The following is a 19154-nucleotide window of genomic DNA, read 5'->3' as shown; positions in this document are numbered from 1 at the left end:
CGATTAACAATGTTGTGATAGTTTCAGGTGCATAGCAAAGCAACTCAGCTGTACGTATATGTGTATCCATTCTCCCCCAGATTCCCCTCCCATCCAGGCTGCCACATAACATTGAGCAGAGTTCCCTGTGCTATACAGTAGGTCTTTGTTTGTTATCCTTTTTAAATATAGTTGTGTGTACATGTCAATCTCAAATTCCCTAGCTATCCCTTCCCTCTACCCTTCCCCTCCCTGGTAAACGTAAGTCCATTCTCTAAGTCTGTGAGTCCGTTTCTGTTTTGTAAATACATTCATTTGTATCATTTCTTTTTAGATTCTGCATATAAGCGATATCATATGATATTTCTTTCTCGAAACAGAGATTCTCTTGATGGCTTTGGAAAAGTAAGCTCCACATGTGAGAGGACCTCTGGAGGGGGTTCTGTGGTTAGGACCTAAGGGAGGCTTCTAGTTTCTGAAAGTCATCCCAGATGACAGCTAGTGAAAAAAAAAATAGGGATTTCACTTTACAACCATAAGGAACTGAATTCTGCAAATACTAGTGAAGGAGGAAGAGAACTGCAAGCTTCACATGAGATCACAGCCTTGGCCAACATTTTGATTTCAGCCTGATGGAATGCTAAGCAGAGGACCCAGACAACCTGTGTGCAAGACTTCTGACCCAGAGAACTGTGAGGTAATAAATTTGTGTTGTTTTAAGTTACTAAATTTGTGGTAATTTGTTATGCAACAGTAGAAAATGAATACGCTGACAAACAAAATACTACCAAATGTCCATCAATAGGGGACAGATTGAATAGACTATGATATATCCACACAACTGAGTACTTTGTAGTTGTAAAAAGGATAAAAAAGATCTAGGTGGGGAATGGTGTTTTTACGTGCAATCTTTTGTATAAGAAAAGGGGAATAAGAGTACATACACACCAATTCTTACATTTTCAAAAAGAAACAGTGGAATGATTAACCAAAATAAACAAATATGGTTACTTAGAGGGGCAGTCAGGGACCACAGAGGAGATGGGACTCATGCGAGGCTTTTGTGATATACCTTATTGTGTTTTGACTTTGGTACTTTGGCTTACATAATTAAAAACAAAATTAAAGAATAAAAGGGAACTATTAAATATTAAAAACTAATGAAATAAACAAATCTAGCTATATATCAATTTGGTAGCATTAATCACACACATAAATGAATTATTTAAAGTAACTCTAAAACACAGTGTTTTGACTGTTGCTTCCTGGTGGAGTGTATAGATGTAAGGAATGTAAGCATAGATTTATATATGTGCCCTGGGAGACTACTCATTTAGTCCAAGCAGGGTAAATGCAAGGGGTCCATACCCAGACATGTCGTAGTGAAAAGAGTAAAAGCCAATGACAAAGAGGAAATCTCAAAAGGAGTGACAGAAAAATGGACTCTACATACAAAGGAACTTCCATAAGATTAACAGATGACTTCTCCTCAGAAACAATGAAGGACAGAAGGTAGTGTGATGACATTTTCAAGGAACTGAGAGAAAAAAATTGTCAACTAAGAATCTTAAATTCTGCAAAAAAGGTGAAATAAAGACATTCCCAGATAAACAAAAGTGGAGACAATTAGTTGCTAGGAGATCACTTTATCTGAAATACTGAAGACTTCTTCAGGCTAAAAGCAAGTGACACCTGGACCGTAATTCAACTGCACACCAAAACCCAAAAAGTAATGGTAAAGGTAATTATATAATCATAAAAGATGCTTATTTCTTCTCTGAACTACAATTTAAAAGCAATTCTGTGAAATTACATATATAAATGAATTATTGGTCCTGTAACACATAGGAATGCAACATATTTGAACAGCACAAATGAAGTGGATGGCAGCAAGGCTATGTTGGAGTAAAGAAATGATGCCAGATGGTGATGTGAATGTATGGGGACAAAGGAAGAGAACCAAAAATAGTAAGTAAGGAGATTAACTTAACCAACTCTAGTTATATACTTCCTCTCCTTTATTCTCTCAACTTCTTTAAAATATAAAATTATATAAGATAATAAGTAGAATAACCTATTGTTGGGTTTGTAACATATATATATATATGTACTATGCATAATAATTATAGCTCAAAAAGGAGAAAAAGGGAATAGAGCTATACCTAAGAAAATTGAAAACATATGTCCACACAAAGACTTGTACACAAATGTTCATAGCAGCAAAATATCATAATATCCAAAATTAGAATCAACTCAAATGTCCATCAGCTAGTGAATGGACAAAATGTGCTATATCTGTACAATGGAATATTATTCAGCCATTAAAAGGAATAAAGTACTGATAAATGCTACAATAGGTGTGAATCTTGAAAACATGCTAAGTGAAAGAAGGTAGACAGAAAAGACTTCATACTGTATGATTCCATTTATATGAAATGTCCTTTATAGGCAAATCTTTAGATTCAGAAAGTAGATTAGTAATTGCCTAGGGCAGGGGATAGATTGGGGGTAGGAGAAATGGGGAGTTACTACTGATGGATATGGGGTTTCTTTGTAGGGGAATGAAATGTTCTAAAATCCATTATGGTGATGATTGTGCAATTCTGTGAACAAACTAAAAACAAGTGAATTGTATACCTTAAATGGGTGAATAGTATGTGAATTATATCTTAATAATGCTGTTAAAAAAAGTCTAATGAAATCATGCCAACAGTGCATAGCAGCCAACTGGAAAGGAGCTCCCAGTGCACAGGACAATTTGATCATCAAAAAGACTGCATTGAATTGAAACACAGTATATATATAGTGAGTTTGAGTTTGTAAAGACAACAAAACAAAACAAATATCTCACCATTCACCACTGGAGGTTGCCAGAACACCAATCATTTCTGTGAAAAACTGAAAGAGGAAAAGAACCAAGCTTATCCTGCCTTACCTGTATGAACTGTATATTTATGTAACTGAAGAGCTGATGAAAGAAAATTCTTTATAGAAGAAGTTCAGCCTAAAGGTACAGAGAGAATGGTAGAATAAGAAAATCACTGTTTTGCAACTTCTAAGGAAATTATGCTTCTGGGCAACAATCATGTATAAATAATAAAAGTATGAGGTAAAATTTGATGGGAAAATCTTATAATGGAGGGATCAGGGTCATATAACTTGAACCCTCTTATTTCATCCTTTTAAAAAATAACAGCTTTATCGAGAAATAATTCACATACAATAAAAATTCACCCTTTAAAGTATACAATTCAGTGGTTTTGAGTATAATCACAGAGTGGTGCAACCATCACCACTATCTAATTTCAGAACATTTTGTTAACACTTCAAAAAGAATCTTGATCCCTATTAGCAGTAAGTCCCCATTCCTCCTTCCCACCAGTTTTTGGCAACAACTAATCTATCTCCTCTCTCTGTGGATTTGCTTATTCTGGACATTTCATTTAAACAGAACCAAATAATATGGCTTCTTTCACTTACCATAATGATTTTTTTTATTAGTTTCTGCGTTATAACAAAGTGAATCAGTCATACATATACATCTGTTCCCACATCCCTTCCCTCTTGCATCTCGCTCCCTCCCACCCTCCCTATACCACCCCTCCAGGCGGTCACAAAGCACCGAGCTGATCTCCCTGTGCTATGCGGCTGCTTCCCACTATCTATCTACCTTAAGTTTGGTACTGTATATATGTCCATGCCTCTCTTTCGCTTTGTCACAGCTTACCTTTCCCCCTCCCCATATCCTCAGGTCCATTCTCAAGTAGGTCTGTGTCTTTATTCCTGTTTTACCACTAGGTTCTTCATGACATTTTTTTTTCTTAAATTCCATATATATGTGTTAGCATATGGTATTTGTCTTTCTCTTTCTGACTTACTTCACTCTGTATGACAGACTCTAGGTCTATCCACCTCATTACAAATAGCTCAGTTTCGTTTCTTTTTATGGCTGAGTAATATTCCATTGTGTATATGTGCCACATCTTCTTTATCCATTCATCCGATGATGGACACTTAGGTTGTTTCCATCTCCGGGCTATTGTGAATAGAGCTGCAATGAGCATTTTGGTACATGTCTCTTTTTGAATTATGGTTTTCCCAGGGTATATGCCTAGTAGTGGGATTGCTGGGTCATATGGTAGTTCTATTTTTACTTTTTTAAGGAACCTCCATACTGTTCTCCATAGTGGCTGTACCAATTCACATTCCCAACAGCAGTGCAAGAGTGTTCCCTTTTCTCCACACCCTCTCCAGCATTTATTGTTTCTAGATTTCTTGATGATGGCCATTCTGACTGGTGAGAAATGATATCTCATTGTAGTTTTCATTTGCATTTCTCTAATGATTAATGATGTTGAGCATTCTTTCATGTGTTTGTTGGCAGTCTGTATATCTTCTTTGGAGAAATGCCTATTTAAGTCTTCTGCCCATTTTTGGATTGGGTTGTTTGTTTTTTTGCTATTGAGCTGCATGAGCTGTTTATAAATTTTGGAGATTAATCCTTTGTCAGTTGCTTCATTTGCAAATATTTTCTCCCATTCTGAGGGTTGTCTTTTGGTCTTGTTTTTGGTTTCCTTTGCTGTGCAAAAGCTTTGAAGTTTCATTAGGTCCCATTTGTTTATCTTTGTTTTTGTTTCCATTTCTCTAGGAGGTGGGTCCAAAAGGATCTTGCTGTGATTTATGTCATAGAGTGTTCTGCCTATGTTTTCCTCTAAGAGTTTGATAGTTTCTGGCCTTACATTTAGGTCTTTAATCCATTTTGAGCTTATTTTTGTGTATGGTGTTAGGGAATGATCTAATCTCATACTTTTACATGTCCCTGTCCAGTTTTCCCAGCACCACTTATTGAAGAGGTGGTCCTTTCTCCACTGTACATTCCTGCCTCCTTTATCAAAGATAAGTTGACCATATGTGCGTGGGTTTATCTCTGATCTTTCTATCCTGTTCCATTGATCTATCTTTCTGTTTTTGTGCAAGTACCACACTGTCTTGATTACTGTAGCTTTGTAGTATAGTCTGAAGTCAGGGAGCCTGATTCCTCCAGCTTCGTTTTTTGTTCTCAAGATTGCTTTGGCTATTTGGGGTCTTTTGTGTTTCCAAACAAATTTTGAAATTTTTTGTTCTAGTTCTGTGAAAAATGCCAGTGGTAGTTTGATAGGGATTGCATTGAATCTGTAGATTGCTTTGGGTAGTAGAGTAATTTTCACAATATTGATTCTTCCAATTCAGGAGCATGGTATATCTCTCCATCTATTTGTATCATCTTTAATTTCTTTCATCAGTGTCTTGTAATTTTCTGCATACAGGTCTTTTGTCTCCTTAGGTAGGTTTATTCCTAGATATTTTATTCTTTTTGTTGCAGTGGTAAATGGGAGGGTTTCCTTGATTTCATTTTCAGATTTTTCATCATTAGTGTACAGGAATGCCAGAGATTTCTGTGCATTAATTTTGTATCCTGCTACTTTACCAAATTCATTGATTAGCTCTAGTAGTTTTCTGGTAGCATCTTTAGGATTCTTATGTATAGTATCATGTCATCTGCAAAGAGTGACAGCTTTACTTCTTCCTTTCCAATTTGGATTCCTTTTATTTCCTTTTCTTCTCTGATTGCTGTGGCTAAAACTTCCAAAACTAAGTTGAATAAGAGTGGTGAGAGTGGGCAGCCTTGTCTTGTTCCTGATCTTAGTGGAAATGGTTTCAGTTTTTCACCATTGAGGACGATGTTGGCTGTGGGTTTGTCATATGTGGCCTTTATTATGTTGAGGAAAGTTCCCTCTATGCCTACTTTCTGCAGGGTTTTTATCATAAATCGGTGTTGAATTTTGTCGAAAGCTTTCTCTGCATCTATTGAGATGATCATATGGTTTTTCTCCTTCAACTTGTTAATATGGTGTATCACATTGATTGATTTGCATATATTGAAGAATCCTTGCATTCCTGGAATGAACCCCACTTGATCATGGTGTATGATACTTTTAATTGCTGTTGGATTCTGTTTGCTAGTATTTTGTTGAGGATTTTTGCATCTATGTTCATCAGTGATATTGGCCTGTAGTTTTCTTTCTTTGTGACATCCTTGCCTGGTTTTGGTATCAAGGTGATGGTGGCCTCGTAGAATGAGTTTGGAAGTGCTCCCCCATCTGCTATATTTTGGGAGAGTTTGAGAAGGATAGGTGTTAGCTCTTCTCTAAATGTTTGATAGAATTCGCCTATGAAGCCATCTGGTCCTGGGCTTTTGTTTGTTGGAAGATTTTTAATCACAGTTTCAATTTCAGTGCTTGTGATTGGTCTATTCATATTTTCTATTTCTTCCTGATTCAGTCTTGGCAGGTTGTGCATTTCTAAGAATTTGTCCATTTCTTCCAGGTTGTCCATTTAATTGGCATAGAGTTTCTTGTAGTAATCTCTCATGATCTTTTGTATTTCTGCAGTGTCAGTTGTTACTTCTCCTTTTTCATTTCTAGTTCTATTGATTTGAGTCTTCTCCCTTTTTTTCTTGATGAGTCTGGCTAATGGTTTATCAATTTTGTTTATCTTCTCAAAGAACCAGCTTTTAGTTTTATTGATCTTTGCTTTCGTTTCCTTCCTTTCTTTTTCATTTATTTCTGATCTGATCTTTATGATTTCTTTCCTTCTGCTAACTTTGGGGTTTTTTTGTTCTTCTTTCTCTAATTGCTTTAGGTGCAGGGTCAGGTTGTTTACTCAAGATGTTTCCTGTTTCTTAAGGTGGGATTGTATTGCTATAAACTTCCTCCTTAGAACTGCTTTTGCTGCGTCCCATAGGTTTTGGGTCATCGTGTCTCCATTGTCATTTGTTTCTAGGTATTTTTTAATTTCCTCTTTGATTTCTTCAGTGATCACTTCGTTATTGAGTAGTGTATTGTTTAGCCTCCATGTGTTTGTATTTTTTACAGATCTTTTCCTGTAATTGATGTCTAGTCTCATAGCATTGTGGTCGGAAAAGATACTTGATACAATTTCAATTTTCTTAAATTTACCAAGGCTTGATTTGTGACCCAATATATGATCTATCCTGGAGAATGTTCCATGAGCACTTGAGAAAAATGTGTGTTCTGTTTTTTTTGGATGGAATGTCCTATAAATATCAATTAAGTCCATCTTGTTTAATGTATCATTTAAAGCTTGTGTTTCCTTATTTATTTTCATTTTGGATGATCTGTCGATTGGTGAAAGTGGGGTGTTAATGTCCCCTACTATGAGTGTGTTACCGTCGATTTCCGCTTCTATGGCTGTTAGTATTTGCCTTATGTATTGAGGTGCTCCTATGCTGGGTGCATAAATATTTACAATTATTATATCTTCTTCTTGGATCGATTCCTTGATCATTATGTAGTGTCCTTCTTTGTCTCTTCTAATAGACTTTATTTTAAAGTGTATTTTGTCTGATATAAGAATTGCTACTCCAGCTTTCTTTTGATTTCCATTTGCATGGAGTATCTTTTTCCATCCCCTTACTTTCAGTCTGTATGTGTCTCTAGGTCTGAAGTGGGTCTCTTGTAGACAGCATATATATGGGTCTTGTTTTTGTATCCATTCATCCAATCTGTGTCTTTTGGTGGGAGCATTTAGTCCATTTACATTTAAGGTAATTATTGATATGTATGTTCCTTTTCACATTTTCTTAATTCTTTTGTGTTCTTTATTGTAGGTATTTTCCTCCTGTTGTGTTTCTTGCCTAGAGAAGTTCCTTTAGCATTTGTTGTAAAGCTGGTTTGGTGGTGCTGAACTCTCTCAGCTTTTGCTTGTCTGTAAAGTTTTTAATTTCTCCATGAAATCTGAATGAGATCCTTGCTGGGTAGAGTAATCTTGGTTGCAGGTTTTTCTCCTTCATCACTTTAATTATGTCCTGCCACTCCCTTCTGGCTTGTAGAGTTTCTGCTGAGAGATCAGCTGTTAACCTGATGGGGATTCCCTTGTGTGTTATTTGTTGTTTTTGCCTTGCTGCTTTTAATATGATTTCTTTGTGTTTAATTTTTGACAGTTTGATTAAGATGTGTCTTGGCGTATTTCTCCTTGGATTTATTCTGTATGGGACTCTCTGTGCCTCCTGGACTTGATTAACTATTTCGTTTCCCATATTAGGGAAATTTTCAACTATAATCTCTTCAAATATTTTCTCAGTCCCTTTCTTTTTCTCTTCTTCTTCTGGAACCCCTATAATTCGAATGTTGGTGCATTTAATGTTGTCCCAGAGGTCTCTGAGACTGTCCTCTGTTCTTTTCATTCTCTTTTCTTTATTTTGCTCTGCATCAGTTATTTCCACTATTTTATCTTCCACCTCACTTATCCATTCTTCTGCCTCAGTTATTCTGCTATTGATCTCATCTATAGTATTTTTCATTTCATTTATTGTGTTTTTAATCAATGCTTGATTCATCTTTAGTTCTTCTAGCTCCTTGTTAACTGTTTCTTGCATTTTGTCTATTCTATTTCCAAGATTTTGGATCTTGGAAATAGAATCTTGGATCATCTTTACTATCATTATTCTGAATTCTTTTTCAGGTAGACTGCCTATTACCTCTTCATTTGTTAGGTCTGGTAGGTTTTTATCTTGCTCCTTCACCTGCTGTGTGTTTTTCTGTCTTCTCATTTTGCTTATCTTCCTGTGTTTGGGGTCTCCTTTTTGCAGGCTGCAGATTCGTAGTTCCCGTTGTTTTTGGTGTCTGTCCCCAGTGGCTAAGATTGTTTCAGTAGGTTGTGTAGGCTTCCTGGTGGGGAGGACTAGTGCCTGTGTTCTGCTGGTTGAGGCTCGATCCTGTCTTTCTGGTGGCCAGGTCCAAGTCTGGTGGTGTGTTTTGGGGTGTCTGTGGCCTTATTATGTTTTTAAGCAGCCTCTCTGCTAGTGGGTGGGGTTGTGTTCCTGTCTCGCTAGTTGCTTGGCATAGGGTGACCAGCACTGTAGCTTGCTGGTCATTGACTGAAGCTGGGTGCTGGTGTTGAGATGGAGATCTCTGGGATATTTTCGCCACTTGATATTCTGTGGATCTGGGAGGTCTCTTGTGGACTCGTGTCCTGAAGTTGGCTCTCCCACTTCAGAGGCACAGCAGTGACTCCTGGCTGCAGCACCAAGAGCCTTTCATCTACCCGGCTCAGAATACAAGGGAGAAAAAGTAGAAAGAAAGAATTAGTAGAAGAAAGAAAGAGAGAAAGAAAGAAAGGAAGAAGGAAAGGAAGGAAGGAAGGGAGGAAGGAAGAAAGGAAGAAGGAAAGAAAGAAAGAAAGGAGGGAGGGAGGAAGGAAAGAAAGAAAGAAAGGAGAGAGGGAGGAAGGAAGGAGAGAAAGAAAGAAAGAAAGGAGGGAGGGAGGAAGGAAGGAAAGAAAAAGAAAAAGTGAAAGGAAGAAAGAAGGGAGGGAGGAAGGAAAGAAAGAAAGATAGACAGGAGGGAGGGAGGGAGTGAGGAAGGAAAGAAAGAAAGAAAGAAAAAGAAAGAAAGAAAGAAATACAGGAGGGAGGGAGGGAGGAAAGAAAGAAAGAAAGAAAGAAAGGAGGGGCAGAGGGAGGGAGGGAGGAAGGCAAGGTAGGAAAAAAAGAAAGAGAGAAGATAAAGTAAAATAGAATAAAGTATAAAATATAGTAGTGTTATTAAAATAAAGAAGTAATTATTGAAACAAAAAACGGATGGGTAGAACCCTGGGACATATGGTGGAAGCAAAGCTATACAGAGAAAATCTCATACAGTAGCATACACATACACATTCACAAAAAAAGAACAGGGGGAAAAAATCTTAAATCTTGTCCTCAAAGTCCACCTCCTCAATTTGGGATGATTCACTGTCCATTCATGCACTCCACAGATGCAGGGCACATCAAGCGGACCGTGGAGCTTTAATCTGCTGCCTCTGAGGGTGCACAGAGAAATTTCCCTGTCTCTTCTCTGCTCTCACAGCTCCCGGGTCTCAGCCTTGGACCTGGCCCCGCCTCTGTGCGTAGGTCTCCGGAGGGGGTCCGTTCTTCGCTCAGACAGGACGGGTTTAAAGGAGCCTCTGATTCAGGGGCTCTGGCTCACTCAGGCCGAGGGGAGGGAGGGGCACGCAGTGCGGGGCGAGCCTGCGGCGGCAGAGGCCGGCGTGACATTGCACCAGCCCGTGGCGCTCCGTGCGCTTTCCCCGGGAAGCCGTCCCTGGATCCCGGGACCCCGGAAGTGATGGATGCACAGGCTCCCCGGAAGCGGGGGTGGACAGTGACCTGCGCTCGCACACAGGCCTTGTGGCGGCGGCAGCAGCAGCCCCAGCGTCCCACGCCCGTCTCCGGGGTCCGCTCCTTTAGCCGCGGTTCGCGCCCCTCTCTGGAGCTTCTTTAAGCAGCGCTCTTAATGCCCTCTCCTCGCGCACCAGGAAACAAAGAGGGAAGAAAAAGTCTCTTGCCTCTTCTGCAGCTCCAGACTTTTTCCCCGGACTCCCTCCGGGCTAGCCGTGGTGCACTAACCCCTTCAGGCTCTCTTCCTGCTGCCATCCCCAGTCCTCTCCCTGCGCTCTGACTGAGACCCGATACCCGAGCCTCAGCTCCCAGCCCCGCCCACCCCAGCAGCCGAGCAGACAAGCCTCTCGGGCTGGTGTGTGCCTGAGGGCACCGATCCTCTGTGCAGGAATCTCTCCGCTTTGCCCTCCACACCCCTGTTGCTGTGCTCTCCTCTGCTACTCCGAAGCTTTCCCCCTCCGCCACCTGCAGTCTCCGCCCACCAAGGGGCTTCTAGTGTGTGGAAACCTTTCCTCCTTCACGGCTCCCTCCCACTGGTGCAGGTCCCGTCCCTATCCTTTTGTCTCTGTTTATTCTTTTTTCTTTTGCCCTACCCAGGTATGTGGGGAGTTTCTTGCCTTTTGGGGGGTCTGAGGTCTTCTGTCATCATTCAGTAGGTGTTCTGTAGGAGCTGTTCCACGTGTAGATGAATTTCTGATGTATCTGTGGGGAGGAAGGTGATCTCCGCGTCTTACTCTTCCGCCATCTTCCTCTCCTCCTGGTTACCATAATGTTTTTATGGTCATCTGGGTAGTAGCATGTATCAGTATTTTGTTCCTTTTAATGGTTGAATAATATTCCATTGTATGGATATACCACATTTTGTTTATCCATTCATTAGTTGATGGAAATTAGGTTCTTTCTATTTTTGGCTATTGTAACACTGCTAAGAGCATCTGTGTACAAGTCTTCGTGTGGACATATGTTTTTAGTTTTTTTTGTTATATACCTAGGATTGAAATTGGTGGGTCATATGGTCACTTATGTTTAACTTTTTGAGGTGATTCCATCTTATCACTAAAAGTAGGATGGTAAAGTATTATGTGCTTCATAATATGATGTAAAAAAATATACAGCATACATAAAAAGTATTCTGGTCTAAACAACTGAATCTGAATATAATCAAGCATGTAGATCAGGAATATATAAACTTTTCTGTAAAGGGCAAGACAGCAAATATTTTAGGCTTTGTGGAGCATACAGTCTCTGTCACAACTTCTCAACTCTACTGAGAAGCATGAAAGGAGGTACAGACAATGTGTAAATAAAAGACATCGCTTTGCCCCAATAAAACTTTATTTCAGAGCAGACAGCATGTCACATTTGGCCCACAAGTCATAATCCTTGTTTGAGATTTTATAGAAAACCTGGTGGAGACAGAAACACGTTAAATCAGCCAAACTTGGAAAGTGTGACAAGTGACATGTTTTTTTCAAAAAAACATTACTGGCATGAAAATGGCTTACATTCTATTTTTTCCATAAATGCTCTCTCTTTTTTTAAATCTCATGCTGTGTGTTTCTTGAGTGAGTAATAAAAAGAAGCTTGGGTGTATCTGAAGGAACATAGTGGCTTATGATGTATCTTTCAGTGACCTTATTGTGCTGCTACTTCTCCTAATGGTAAAAGACCCCTCTGTTTGGACCAATTATAATTCTTCATCCCTATGGTGACAATAATCTCACCAAGATGTGAACATTTAATCTAAGGCAGACCAATCAGAATTTTCCCCTCAGCCTTTATTTTTTCAAGGTGAAGCTGGGATAGAAAAGCTATATTTTCTCTCTGGTTGTGAGAGTATAAGGATGCAAGCCCCAAGACAGCTCTAGTCAGTTTCAGGTTTCGGTAGCCATTGATCTTTAGAATGAAACCAATCTGAAAGGAGAAGGAAAAGTGTATGTGTGTGTGTGTGTGTGTGTGTGTGTGTGAGAGAGAGAGAGAGACAGAGAGACAGAGGGACAGAGAGACAGGGAGAGAGAGACAGAGAGGGAGAGAGAGAATGGAGGGGATTGGAGAGATTTATTTGCAACCAAAGAATTCCATTTAATATGGTCATCTTAAAAGATTTTTGAAAAATCCTTTCAAAAATCTTTTAAGATGACCATATTAAATGGAATTACTGACATAATATGTATAAAATTGCTGACATAGCAGACTTTGAATAAATGTTGTTTTTTAAAACTAAATCACAAATTGCTTATGTTTTATACATTATTATTTTATTTCCTATGTTTATATGCCCTGTCTTACAAACACATTGTCAGTTCCATGAGGGCAGGAAGCATGCATATTATACTTCCTTGCTTTCCAGAGGGTCTAGCAGGAGCTCAGTTAATTTCTGTAAAAGATATTTTTCATTGATAAATAAGAACATGAAATTGTATTACTTGATTATAGCACTAGAATGACCTTAACATCTTCCAGTGAAGGTAGACTTGTTTTCTGTGAATTTATCTCAAGTTAGAAGTAGCATTTATTTTATTTTTAAATTTTTTAAATGGAAGTCTCTTCTCAGGTGTATTATTGTTTTTTCAATTAGTGGTAGAAGCATGAGTTAAATTATAAATTTTTTTTTCTTGGAAATTCATGGATGAGATGTTAGTGCTCATGTAATTTAGTTTCTAATGTTGAATATTTAAGGCACATTTTTAGCTTAATTGCTGGAAAGCAATACCACCACAAGTTGAAATAGTTTTAAAATAGAAAAAGATATAAAATTATAGTGAACATGTCATTTGAAGTAATTTGCATTCTAAACAAAGTCTGAAAGAAGTCATTAGAGGTATTCAGAGCAATTAGTTGATGGTTTTTAAAAGACCCATGTAATTTGAATTTGTTTACTTTATACATTTAAAGGCTTTACATATATAATACTAAAATTGCTGTCCTAGCTTTTAAATAAGTGAAACTCTTATTTTTTTCTAAAAACCAAATTGTTAGAACCCTAAAAATATCTATTGCTGTTCTGAATATAAAGCTTACTTACTAACCAAGTATGATGTCAGTCCCACATTTCAAAAATTTTAAACAAATATGAATATGTCCTAGTTATAATGTATAAGTGAAGCATGTCCTATAGTTTCCTCTCTTTAACTAATGATAATTTTGAACAACTTTCTCATTCTTAGGAAATATTAGAATTAAATAAAAATTTGTCATTTCTATAATAATAGACATTTTCTTATTTATACTTACATATGAATTTTCTTTTCCAAAAAAGTTGTCCTAAGAAAATGTTTTATTCCTGTGGTTCATGTAATATAGGAACATAATTTGATTTACATAAGTTATAGGAAAAAAAAAACTGAGATGCTTTCTCTTGAGCTTGAATCAATATTTAAGTAAACAAATACTTAAAAATTGTAATCTTGGGAATTCCCTGGCAGTCCAGCCGTTAGGAGTCCACACTTCCACTGCTGTGGGCTGGGGTTCAATCCCTGGTTGTGGAACTAAGATCCTGCAAAATGTGCCGTGTGGTCAGAAAAAAAAAATTGTATTCTTTACTGCCATTTCTGTCCAGGATGGATTAGCAGGCACGGGATTTATCTTAAACAACTAAATAAGCAGACAAAATGTATGAAACAATGGTTTTCAGATATTGAATAACAGGCAGTACATGAGAGCGATATCTGAGAGAAGGGAACAAACAAGGTGAACCCTATGACTGCTCAAGCTACAGGCTAAAGAGAGTTTCTGGGCTTCACTGCAGGGTGGGGGAGTCCATACAGAACCTGGCAGACTCCCTTAGTTGAGGAGACAGAGTGCAGAGTTCATGGAGGCCAAGCCACTTATAATGGAAAGAGCAGAGTACTCGAGAGGAAAGAGCTGCACAGCTAGAGAGTTCTAGAGACCTGGCTCTCAGATGTTTATACAGAAAGGTTCAGACTAGTCAGAATAGTCCATGGAGCTCACAGAGTTCCAGGAGTAGTTTGTGTTTGTACCAGCCAGAGTGAAAAGCCTCTTTATTCCCAGGGATTGATAAGAGAGTCAAATAGCCCTGGATGAAGGGTAGACAACTATGACATGTGGGTCAAATCTGGCCTTTTTTGTACAGTTCATGAGCTAGGAATGATTTTTACATTTTTAAAGGGTTATTGAGAGCAAATGAAGAGTATGCAACAGATTATATGTGGCCCATAAAGCCTAACTAGTAACTATCTGGTCCTTTACAAAATAAGTTTGCTGAACCCTATTCTAGACTAAAGACTGTTCTAAACCCGACAAATAAGGGTTAAAAGCAAATCTCAAAAGTATCCATTTCCAAGTAAATTAACCACATCCTAAAACATAACCTAAAAATACTTAAAGGGAAAAAACTAGTATCCATTTCCAAGAAAATTTCTGCATCCCTGAAAAATGTCCATAAATATTTAAAGGAATACAAAACATCTAGTATCTGACAATGTAAAAATCACAATGTCTGGCATCTAATAAAAAATTATCACGTATTCAAAGGGTCAGTAAAAGATGACCCATAATGAAGACAGATGTCAATTAATAGAAACAAAAATGGCATTGATAATATAATTTTTAGGAAAGGACAATAAATCAGCTATTATAAATACACGATGTATGTTGAAAAAGGTAGAGAAAAACATGAGCATGATGAAGAGAGAAATGGAAAGTATAAATAACACCTAAACTAAATTTGTAGAGATAAAATATATGATGTTTTAGATAAAAATATACTGAATGAAATTAATAGGTTATTAGACACTATTAGGAGGAAAGATTAGTGAACTTGAAGACATAGTAATGGAAACTATCTTAAATGAAACAGAGAAAAGAAGACAGAAAAGTGAATGGAGCATCAGTGCACTGTGGGAAACCTTCATGTTCCCTCATATATATTCCATTGGAGTCTCAGAAGGAGTGGAGAGAGATGGAAGGAGGGAAGAAAAAATGTCTGGAGAAATAATGGCAGAATATTACCAAATCCCATAGACAGCAAAAGCTCAGCAAAGCTCAATCAGAAGACACATGAAGAAAGCAACACAAGGCAGATAATCAAATTACTTAAAAGCAGCAATAAAGAGAAAATAATTAAATCAGTCAAAGGAAAATAATATATTCCATACAGAGGCACAAAGATAAGCATGACAAAGAAAGAATGCAAACTAGAAGATGGTAGAGCAACACATTTTAAGTACCAGAAGACATAATACCCCATCATTCTAGAAATCTTTACCCAACTAGAATATATTCATAAAATGAAGGTAAAATCAAGATTTTTAAAAAGACATACAAAAGCTGATAGAATTTATTACCAGCAGAGTAGTAAAACAAGAAATGCCATACAAAATCCTTCAAGAAAAAGAAAAATGATGTCATTTAGAAATTTATACCTACTTAAAGAAATGAAGAGAATCAGAAGTAAAAACTATTTATGTAAATATAAAAGTTTTTTCCTTATTTAAAAAAATTCATTAAAAGATAATTGACTCTTTAAAGCAAAAATAATAACAATGTGTTGTACAGTTTATAACATAATTGTATGACAGTATGGGTAAACTGTATGATGGTAGTGGCATAAAGTCCAGGATGGGGGAAATGTAAGTAGATAGGGGTCTAATGCTGTCTGTGAAGTAGTGTAATATTAGTTGAACATAGACTGTAATAACTTAAATATGTATACTCTAATCCTAGAGCAAATCCTAGATATATTAAAAAGATGTTTATTATGAATATATTATGAACAACTTTATGCTAATTAATTCAATAACTTTGATAAACAAACAAATTTCTTGAAAAGATACAAACTGCTGAAGCTCAAATAAAAAGAAATAGATGGCCTGGGTAGCCCTATATTTATTAAATAAATTGAATTTGTAGTTAAAAAATCTTCTCACAAAGAAAGCCCCAGGCCCAGAAGATTTCATGGTGAATTCTACCACATATTTGAGGAAGAAATACCAATTTTACACATTTTTCCCCCCAAAAAAGAATAGGAGAGGGAAATTTCCAACTCATTTTATGACTACAGAATAATCCTGATACCAAAATTAGACAAAGACATGTCAAGAAACTAGAGACCAATATCTCTCACAAACATGAATGCAAAAAATCATTTGAGAATTAGCAAATTGAATCTAGCAATATGGTAAAAGAATAATGTATCACAACCAAATGGTGTTTATCCCAGGAATGCAAAGCTGGTTTAACATTGAAAAAAGTAATCATGTCATTTTAATATTAACAGAATGAAAAAAGAAAAACATGATTTTCTTGTAAGATACCGACAAAGCATTTGAAAAAATTCAACACTGCTTCCTGATAAAAGTAGAAATACAAGGAAATTTCCCTAACCTGATAAAGAGCATCTATCAAAAACTTACAACCAGCACTATATTGGGTTGCCCAAAAGTTCCGTTTGGTTTTTTCTGTAAGATGGCTCTAGTAGCACTGAGTTGTCATTAAGTTCATTCAAAACAATTTTGTTAGATTGTATGTGACAGCTGTCATATCAGCGTGCATTTAAAAAAAGACTTATCTGGGGCTTCCCTGGTGGCACAGTGGTTAAGAATCCTCCTGCCAATTCAGGGGACAGGGGTTCGAGCCCTGGCCCGGGAAGATCCCACATGCCGTGGAGCAACTAAGCCTGTGCACCACAACTACTGAGCCTGTGCTCTAGAGTCCGCGAGCCACAACTACTGAAGCCCGCGTGCCACAACTACTGAAGCCGGCGCGCCTAGAGCCCGTGCTCCACAACAACAGAAGCCACCGTAATGAGAAGCCAGCGCACCGCAACAAGAGTAGCCCCCACTCGCCGCAACTAGAGAAAGCCTGCACGCAGCAACGAAGACCCAATGCAGCCAATAAATAAACAAATAAATAAATAAACAAATTCTTTAGAAAATAAAAAAAGATATCAAAATTGGTGAATTTTTGTGTAGCTGTTTTAATATGGAAGATGGAAGAAAAACAACATTTTCAGCATATTATGCTTTATTATTTCAAGAAAGGTAAAAAAGCAACTGAAATGCAAAAATAGATTTGTGCAGTATATGGAGAAGGTGCTGTGACTGATTGAACATGTCGAAAGTGGTTTGTGAAGTTTCATGCTGGAGATTTCTCACTGGACGACGCTCCATGGTCGGGTAGACCAGTTGAAGTTGATAGCGATCAAATCGAGACATTAAACGTTATACCACGCGGGAGATAGCTGACACACTTAAAATATCCAAATCAAGCATTGAAATCATTTGCACCAGCTTGGTTATGTTCATCGTTTTGATGACTGGGTTCCAGTTAAGTGAAAAAAAACCTTCTTGACAGTATTTCCGCATGAAATTCTCTACTTCAATGTAATGAAAACGTTCCATTTTAAAAACAAATTGTGATGGGCCATGAAAAGTGGGTACTATACAATAATGTGGAACAGAAGAGATCATGGGGCAAGAAAAATAAACAACCACCAAGCACACCAAAGGCTGGTCTTTATCCAAAGAAGGTGATGTTGTGTATATGGTAGGATTGGAAAGGAGTCCTCTATTATGAGCTCCTTCTGGAAAACGAAACAATTAATTCCAACAAGTACTGGTCCCAGTTAGACCAACCAAAAGCAGCACTCGACGAAAAGCGTCTGGAATTAGTCAATAGAAAATGCATAATCTTCTATCAGGATAACACAAGACCGCATGTTTCTTTCATGACTAAGCAAAAACTGTTACAGCTGGGAACAGCTGGGAAGTTCTGATTCATCCACCATATTCACCAGACATTGCACCTTCGGATTTCCATTTATTTCGGTCTTTACAAAATTCTCTTACTGGAAAAAATTTCAATTCCCTGGAAGACTGTAAAAGGCACCTGGAACAGTTCTTTGCTCAAAAAAATAAAATGTTTTGGGAAGATGGAATTATGAAGTTGCCTGAAAAATGGCAGAAGGCAGTGGAACAAAACGGTGAATACATTGTTTAATAAAGTTCTTGCTGAAAATGAAAAATGTATCTTTTGTTTTTACTTAAAAACCGAAGGCACTTTTTGGCCAGCCCAATATTTAGTGATGAAAGACTGAATGATTTCCCTTTAACACTGGCAACAAGGCAAGAGTGTTGACTCTCCCTAATTCCATTTGGCATTATAATAAATGTCCTAGCCAGCACAAAAAGGCAAGTAAAATAAATAAAAGTCATATAGGCTGGAAAGAAAAGGTAAAACTGTATTCACAGAAAACATGACATTTTATGTAGAAAATCCCAAGGAATCTATAAAAAGCAATTAGAAGTAATAAGTGAGTTTAGCAAGGTTGCAGGATACTAAGTCAATATACAAAATTAAATTAAATAAACAATATCTTTACATTAGCATCAGTATATGAGATATTTAGGAATATATTTGACAAAAGATGTTTAAAAACTGTATACTAAATACTAGAAAACATTATTAAGAAAATTTAGAGGAGACATGAATAAATTGAGGGATATACCAGTCTCATGTATGGGAAGAGTCAATATTATTAAGATGTTGATTCTACCCAAATTGATATATATTATATATATATAATATATATATATATATATATTATATATATATAATATATTATATATATATATAGTTTTTGCACTGCCACGAGGCATGTAAAATCTTAATTCCCTGACCAGGCATCGAACTCACACCCCCTACATTGGACGTGTGGAGTCTTAACCACTACCCCACCAGGGAAGTCCCCAAATTGATTTATATTTAATTCAGTCCCAATCAAAATCCCTGAAGAAATTTTTAGTAGAAATTAATAGGCTGATTCTAAAACTTATGTGGAAATGCAATGGACCTAGATATCCAAAACAATTCTGAATGAAGCTTTTTTACACTACTGGATTTCAAGAGTTTTTATATGGCTACAATAATCAGATAGTGTCCAATACTGCCTTGCTAACTATAGCCACTACATTGTACAGAAGATCTCAAGGATTTA

General features: G+C 37.2%; 1 protein-coding gene across 1 annotated transcript in view; it reads left to right on the top strand.

The window, feature by feature from the left end:
• Window positions 1-1862: 1862 nt before the first annotated feature.
• Window positions 1863-19154, top strand: part of OTOL1 (otolin 1) — a gene marked incomplete at both ends in the record, with an annotated part of 67418 nt that continues 50126 nt past the window's right edge. Inside the window, one exon of the mRNA XM_079704290.1 lies at window positions 1863-1947. Within this exon, the coding sequence (XP_079560416.1) occupies window positions 1863-1947 (85 nt within the window). The remainder of the gene's footprint in view (window positions 1948-19154) is intronic.

This window comes from Hyperoodon ampullatus, assembly GCF_949752795.1.
Source record: "Hyperoodon ampullatus genome assembly, chromosome: 5".
In the NCBI taxonomy this organism is placed as follows: Eukaryota; Metazoa; Chordata; class Mammalia; order Artiodactyla; family Ziphiidae; genus Hyperoodon; species Hyperoodon ampullatus.
The sequence above is the reverse complement of the archived record's forward strand: the minus strand, read 5'-3'. Positions and strand labels throughout refer to the sequence as shown.